Source organism: Pteronotus mesoamericanus, unplaced genomic scaffold (genome assembly GCF_021234165.1).
Source record: "Pteronotus mesoamericanus isolate MK-2021 breed Mesoamerican mustached bat unplaced genomic scaffold, CSHL_Meso_final contig_68, whole genome shotgun sequence".
Lineage (NCBI taxonomy): Eukaryota > Metazoa > Chordata > Mammalia > Chiroptera > Mormoopidae > Pteronotus > Pteronotus mesoamericanus.
The window spans coordinates 619,151-626,030 of NW_026555234.1; the positions used below are offsets into that span (position 1 = coordinate 619,151).

The 6,880-nt window shown below is 71.4% G+C and overlaps 1 protein-coding gene across 1 annotated transcript; it reads right to left on the reverse strand.

The window, feature by feature from the left end:
* Window positions 1–295: 295 nt before the first annotated feature.
* Window positions 296–6,614, reverse strand: FAM53A (family with sequence similarity 53 member A). Its single transcript, XM_054581867.1, has 4 exons — window positions 6,537–6,614; window positions 5,297–5,357; window positions 3,633–4,288; window positions 296–568 (listed from the first exon to the last, which is right to left on the reverse strand). The coding sequence occupies exons 1-4, from the start codon at window positions 6,612–6,614 to the stop codon at window positions 296–298; spliced, it is 1,068 nt and encodes a 355-aa protein (XP_054437842.1).
* Window positions 6,615–6,880: the final 266 nt, after the last annotated feature.

The following is a 6,880-nucleotide window of genomic DNA, read 5'->3' on the forward strand; positions in this document are numbered from 1 at the left end:
GGTGCCCGCGTCTCGCAGCGAGACGCCACACAGCGCCCCTCGCCCGTCACCGCCGGCGCTGACGGAGGAGCTAGCCCGCCCTGGGGCCCGAGGCGGACCCCGGGTAACAGAGGACCCTCCTCCAAAAACCCATTTCAAAATAGACGCTCTCCCCACAAGTGTAAAAGCCATAAAAATGCAAAATACCCCTTTAGGAAAAAGTGAATCAAAATGACACTTAACGTTCACAGTGCCACCTAACGGGGCGCTGCCCTGTGCCCCGAGCGCCGACAGGCGGCCTGGCCCGGCCCCACGGTCAGTTGTTCTCGATCTGCTCCAGGTCCAGCGCGCCGGGGCCCAGCGGCAGGACGCCCTCCTCCCCGGCGCTGTCCCAGTCACTCAGGTCCCCGCCGCCCCCGCCCTCGCTGGCCACCGGCTCCCGAGGGACCCAGGGGCTGGAGCCTGGGGCGGCGAGGCCGGCAAGGTCGTGCGGGTCCCGTGGGCAGGACACGGCCGTCTTCGCTCTGGGGTCATCGTCATCCTCACCTTCGTAATCGAGGGAGCCGAGGCTCTTTGAGTTTTTTAATGTCTGCAACAGAAAAGACACCTGCCTGAGGTCCTTCGGGGGGGCTTGTGGGAGGGGCATCCCGCCGACCCCGACAGAGGTCCCCACGTCCTATCGAGCGTCCCTGGTCCCCTGCGCCTCCGACACGGGCCCTCCCCCGGGCGGCCACCTCGAGCCCTGTGCCCACGGCCCAGGCTCTGGCCACCTGCAGCCGGGAGGCCTGCGGGTGCCGGGGAGACCGGGTCCGGCCCCGCCCAGAGCAGCGCACCGAGGCTGCGGGCGCCTGCCCCTCGCGCGGCAGGGGCCCCCGGGGACCCGAGTGTGCGGCCGCGCCCGCAAGGCCGCCTCACGCCCAGGGGAGGCCCGCAGCCCCACATTCCTCTCATCAGCCCCACCCCCAGCAGGTCTTTCTCTTCAAACGGGAACGAGCGTAACTCTTGCTCACGTTGAAACGCCTGAGACACGCACTGCACACCCAGGGGCCTCCTCCCCCGGCCGGCGGGACCAGCCTTCCGGACGGGCCGCTGCCGCCCCCCAGCACTGCAGAGAGGCAGGGGCTCCCCGGCCCCGCGCTGCCCCCCACGTGGCCCCTCCCCCGGACAAGAGCCCCGCCCCAGGTGGCACCTCTCCCTGGCTGCCCCACGGGGCGAGACCCAGCAGACCCCCCGCCCCAGCCCGCCTCCGGGGGCTCTGACCCCAGGCCACGCACTGGCCTCCTCACCCTCAGCCTTGGCCACGGCCTCCTCCAGGCCACGCACGGCAGCAGCCCCCCGGCACGACCCAGCCCTCTTCCCCCGGCGACCCCAGGCCCCCCACTCCTGGCCCTGCGCCTGCACGTGGCCCCCGCACGCCTGCCTCCACTGGCACAGCCTCCTGGCGGGCCCCCTGCACCCGCACCCCGGCCGGAGGCCCCCCCCGCGGCCCGCAGAACAAGGGCGGGGTCGCAGGGCACAGCTGCCCTGGCTCAGCCGCGCAAGCGACCCCGCCCCAAGGGCGTCCCAAGCCACAGCCCCTCCGGGCACGACACAGAGGGGCGGTCTCCGGGGCTCGCAAACTCGCGGGAACAGGCCGCCGCGGGCCCCCGGTCTGTGCCCGCCGCCCCTCAGGGAGCAGAGGCTCCTCTTTGAAATCCAGCTCGGAGGCCACACCCTGTTTCTGTCCCGTTGCTGTAACAAGTGGGTCGCCGTCAGAAGTAACGTTCTAAAGAACTCAATCTTTAGAAGTTCTGCCGGCCACATGTGTTGGGGACAAAGCGAGGATCCGTGAGAGAACTTCTTCCTCAGCAAACCCAGGTGGATCGGCTCAGCCCGGCCTGGCGACAGGCCGGCGTCCACAGTCCCGCCGGACGGGGCCCGGGCAGCGCACACGGCCCCTCCCTGGCGCCCCATCCCCGCGCTGGCTCCAACCACCGCGCGGTCCACGCGTGCAGACGGGCGGACGCCCCAGCACCGCGGGCCCGGCCCCGCACCCTGGCCTGTGCTCCCCGAGACACAAGCTGACGGCTGTCACGCGTCTCTTCTTAACTCGCTGCCTCTGACGCCCCCCGATTCAGAGCCGGGCCTTCCAGCGCCACAGTGGGGGAGCCGCCAGGGACAGCCCTGCGCCGGCCCGGCCCAGAGCCGCGAGGCCTGCGGGGCCGGCCTGACACGGGGCCCCGCCCCCCGCCGTCCCAGCTTTAGCTGCCGTCTCTCTGGTTTGATGGTGGCCTGTCTGTCAGCAAACAGATGTAAAATATTCTTTCTGAAATCAAAGGTCGGGACTTTGGGTTCTGAACTGTAGAGGATCTTTCAACTTGCGGTCAGTCTGTGGAGACCCCGGGCGAGAGCACCACCCAGTCAGTCGCCCCCTCACTGAGGCCAAGGTGACCGGGAGATTCCCAACAAAACTGGAAAAGCTCCAATGAGCCACCTGAAGGCCCTCAATGCTCAGGGGCCCTCCAGCCGTGCGCCTGCCCCCCCGCCATGGCGTCCAGCTGTCCCCAGGCCTGCGCCCCGCCTGCGCCTCGACCTGCCGGCTGGCGGGGTCCTGGCCCCAGCAACACCACAGCCTCGGGAGGCCTGGCATCGGTGCCCGGCAGAGCCGATGTGCCAGGCGCAGCACCTCCAAGGCCCGGGCCGAGCAGGAACCGAGGGGCCTCCAGCTGCCTCCGAGCGCCCGCCCCACACAGATGTGCGCCTGCCTGAGCGCTGCCGCGGCGGGCACAGGCACGGACACACGCTGGCAACGGGCAGCGCTGCAGGGCCGGCCTGGCAAGCAGAGGGCCTCCCGCGGCTGGCCGCAGGCAGGCCCTGCGGGGAGCACGCGGTCACGGCTGGCCTGGCCCGCTGCACAGCGGTGGCCCCGCAGGCGGGCTGCACCGGAGCAGCGATGGGACCCGGAACTGGCGTCAGCCCCGTCGCAGCCTGTGCTCCCCGAGTCCCTCCCGGCCGGTGTGCAAACGCTGCCTCAGAAGTGAAACCACCTCAATAAAGAAACGTCCGAACTCGTCACAGACCTACCCCCACGGGTCCCCTCCTCACACCGAGCCCTGAGCCCAAGGGGACGGGACGCTGGGGCGCGTGAACATCCAGGCCCAGCCCACGCGGCCCTCCGAGCCGTCCCCCTTGCCCACCGCAGTCCCCAGACGGAGGCCGTCCTGCCCGGCTCCGCCCCGTGCCCTGGTCGCCCGCGACGACAGCACCCTCCAAAGGGCCCGGGCCTGCTCTGTCTCTGCGGTCACTGCTTCCAGCCTGGGCCTGTGAGCAGGACAGGGGTGGGGGCGGGGGCAGTGCCGGGCCCAGAACGCCAGAGCCCTCGAGCCGGCCCGTAACCCGAAGTTCCCAACACACGCCGTCCCCAAGAGCAGGCGGCGGAGGACGCAGTGCGGAGCCCGTGGGGAAGTGAGGGTGGGAGCCAAGCCGGCGCAGCCGCCGACGCCCTGGCCCAGCACCTGCCTCCCTGTCTCCCCCGAAGGGCAGCCCAGGCCCCCACCAGGGACAGCACACGTGAGGCTGCCACCGCCGTGCGAGCCCCGAGGACACGCCACACAGACCGCCCCGCGCAGGGGGCGCACCCGCAGGGGCCGCGGGCACACGGGAGGGCGCCTCACCCGTGTCATCTTCAGGAAGTCCAAGGACGGGCGCAGCCAGCGAGGGTCCTCCTCCCGTGGGCGCTTCCGCCGGCCCTTCCTCCCGGCGAGCACGCAGGGCTGGGAGCGGCTCCGCAGCAGGCCCAGCCGCCAGCCCGGCGCGGGCAGGGACGATGGGGTGTCCGCGCCTGCCAGGCGCTCCTGCGACAGGGACAGGCGGCGCCGGGGCGGCAGCGCGCAGGGCTCCGCGGGGCACCAGGGTGGGCCTGAGCTGCTCCCACCACTGTCCAGGAAGCCGCTGCTGGCCGAGGCCGGCCGGGGCACGGGGGGCGAGCCCGGGCCGGCCGCAGGGAAGGCGCCCCCCGGCAGGCAGGAGCTCCCGCCGCTGAGGCACCGCCTCTTGGAGACGGCGGTCCAGACTCTGGAGCCGCCGGGGCGCCACGGGGACCTGCAGCGGGCCAGCTCCTCGGGCTCGGAGAGGGAGCGGCAGTGTCGCTTGCTGGGCGGGGCCGAGGGTGGCCCGGAGCTCTCCGCGAGGCCCTCTGCGCTGGCCGCCCCCAGGCCCACGCCCGCGCTCGCACCGTGGGGGTCCGGCGGGAAGAGCGGCGTGGGGCCCGGGGGAGCCTGGCTTCTGACGGGCAGTCCTTCACTCGGGGCCCTCCAGGGACGCCTGTCTTCTGAGGAAGAAGGGAGAGACAGGTGAGCAGGGGACACCTGCCAGCCTCGGGCGAAGCCGCACTGTCACCTGACATGAAACCGGGCCTCGCGGGTGTGAGGGGCAGGCGTTGCGGGGGGCCGGAGCCCCCACCGCAGACACACGCATGGTCAGGGAGGCCCCGCTGCCTCCTCCGGGGGCACGGAGAGGGCAGCAGGGCAGGCCCGTGGCTGCGCCAGGAGCCCGAGGGGCTGTGAGCGAGGAAGGTCCCCCACATAGGACTGACTCCAGGGGAAGACACGCCCCCTGCTCCCACCCTGCCACGTCGCAGCATCCGCTGCGACACCCCCGCGTGTCGCCGGCTGGCACAGGAACACCCCATGGCCATGGTGAACGCGGGGGTGGGGGAAGGGCTCAGCCCAGCTCTGTGCCACCTAAAAGCCACACAGCTAACACTCCACCGCGACCACGGACGCCGGCCGAGGCGTGCCAGGGGCACACGGGCCAGGCAGCCTCTCGACGCGCATGCTCAACGCTCACGGGTGCTCACACCCCTCGTGCGCCCTTGTCCACACGTCCACACTCACACGCACTCTCTCCCCACGCACCCTCCTCATGCTCGCTCTCAGCCGCTCGCTCTCTCTCCAGCCCATTTTCACACTCACACTCCTGGCGGCTGGGCCACCGGTCCCCAGTCAGACCATGGGGCGCCTGCGTGGAGGTCCAGCCCTGGAGGGACAGGGAGCCGGCAGACCCGCGCCCTCCAGGGCACAGCCGCCCGCGAAACACACGCGCCCACAGCTGCAGGGCATGCGCCACTGGCCCGTCCCGCCCTCCGTCCAGTGGCCGCAGGGTCCGGGGGCTGGCCTGTCCGGTAAGGGCAAGGCAGCAGCGCCACCCTTGCCGGGGGGGGGCGGGGGGACCGACAGGTGCTCCTGCTGACCCCACCTCTCCGGCTGTGGCCGGTTCCATGCTGCTGGGCTTTTACTGGCACCGCCCTGTTCACGGCCTGCGGGGCCCCCCCACTCACCTCCGGTCTCGGAAGCGGACAAAGGGCCGCCGCTGCTGCTGCTGCGGTTCTCGGCAGGCTGCTGGAAATGGCGAGAGAGGGCTTCCCGTGAGATTCGGCCACAGCCCGGGGTCGCCGCTGCCGCGGTGACGACTCCCCACCCCGTCTCGTCTGGTGGCCGAGCAGAGCGGCACGGACTCCTCGAGCGCCTGTGCCCCCCTTTTCCGTCCCCGCTGACACTCGGCGTGGCTCAGTGTCGGTCCCAGTGCGCAGCGCAGCGGCCAGGCGAGTGCGCGCGCGACACAGCGACGCCCCCGCACCCGGCGCCTCCCCCGGCACCCAGCACGGCTGCCACCGCGCCGCTGCCTCCGTCCCCGGCACCTCACCTCCCGCCCCTGCTCTGTGACAGCCGGCTGGTGCTTCCGAACCCCTCCCCCCTCCTCACCCGGCCCCCATTTTCTTAATCAAAATCCCCAAAAGCCTAGCCGCGTTCAGTGGGGTGCAGAGAAGCAGCAGCCACGGGCGCGTCTCCTCCTGCTCCTGAGGCGGGGCCCCGTGAGCCGCGCTGGTCCTCACGGCCTCACCCTCAGCTCCGCGCCAGCGGGCCCACCCCCAAGCCAGGCTCCCCGGCGGCCCTGCTGCGACGGCCTGGCCCCCGGCTCCGCGGGAAGAGCGCCGGCATCTGACCCGTGGGCCCTCCGGGTCATCAGCTGTAACAACGGGCCTCACAGCTGGCACGAAGGCCTAGGCTCCACAGCCGCCCGCTCGTCACCTTAACGAGCAACAGGCCACCAAGAGAGCAAAGGCTGGGAGGCCGCCGGGAAGCTTGGAGCACGTCCGTCCCGGGGAGACCGCTCCAGGGCTGAGCATGCAGTCCCCTCCCTTCGGCCACAGTCCAACCAGGGCAGCAGTGGGGTCCTAAGAGTCACGCTGACGAGACCCCAGGAAATGGCTCCACGGCGCGAAGCTCAAACCCAGGCAGAACTAACCGACGGCAGCAGGTCGAGACAGAGGCGGCTCGGGGGGCGGTCGCACAGCTGCTGCGCAGGGCCTGGTCGCCAGTGCGCACGTGGGGTTTGTGCACTCGGCGTGCAGCTTAGACATCCGTTGAAAGTTGGGTCTATTTTTTTTACCGATGCCGGAAACCCACCACCATGACGCTGCCAGGCTCTGGTGACTGCGCGTCCCTGCCGCCCTGGCCCCCAGACCGCGGCCCGCCCCCCCCGCCCAGTGCGGGTGGCGCCCCGAGGCCCCAGCTCACCGGGCCCGCATCACAGCTCCGGTGCGCGAGGTCGTCCAGGCTCTGGCTCTGCAGCTTCTCGGTGATGAGCGTGACCATGGCCGGGACCTGCCCTGCTCCGCCGTCCGCACCCACGGGCGCTGGGGCCCCGGGACATCGGGCTCGGCAGGCCCGGGCTGCTGCTGGGAGTGGCTAGCCCTCAAGGCCGCGTTTCCATTTCACAGGGGAGCGGTCCATCCCCGAAGGCTCCTCATGGCTTCCTGTCTGGTTATCGGTAAAGAGAAACCACCGCCGTGACCACATGCAGCACTGTCTGGGCCACGCGCCTGCTCCACGCAGAACGTGACTCCGCAGACACGCCCGAC

Bases quoted from the DNA above. Each gene is read 5' to 3' on its own strand.
- FAM53A (XM_054581867.1), bottom strand. From the start codon at position 6,614: ATGGTCACGCTCATCACCGAGAAGCTGCAGAGCCAGAGCCTGGACGAC. The intron at 4,289-5,296 runs GTGAGTGGGGGG...CTTCTTCCTCAG, and splicing joins GTCCGCTTCCGAGACCGGAG to AAGACAGGCGTCCCTGGAGG. The intron at 569-3,632 runs GTGAGGCGCCCT...TTTCTGTTGCAG, and splicing joins ACTTCCTGAAGATGACACGG to ACATTAAAAAACTCAAAGAG.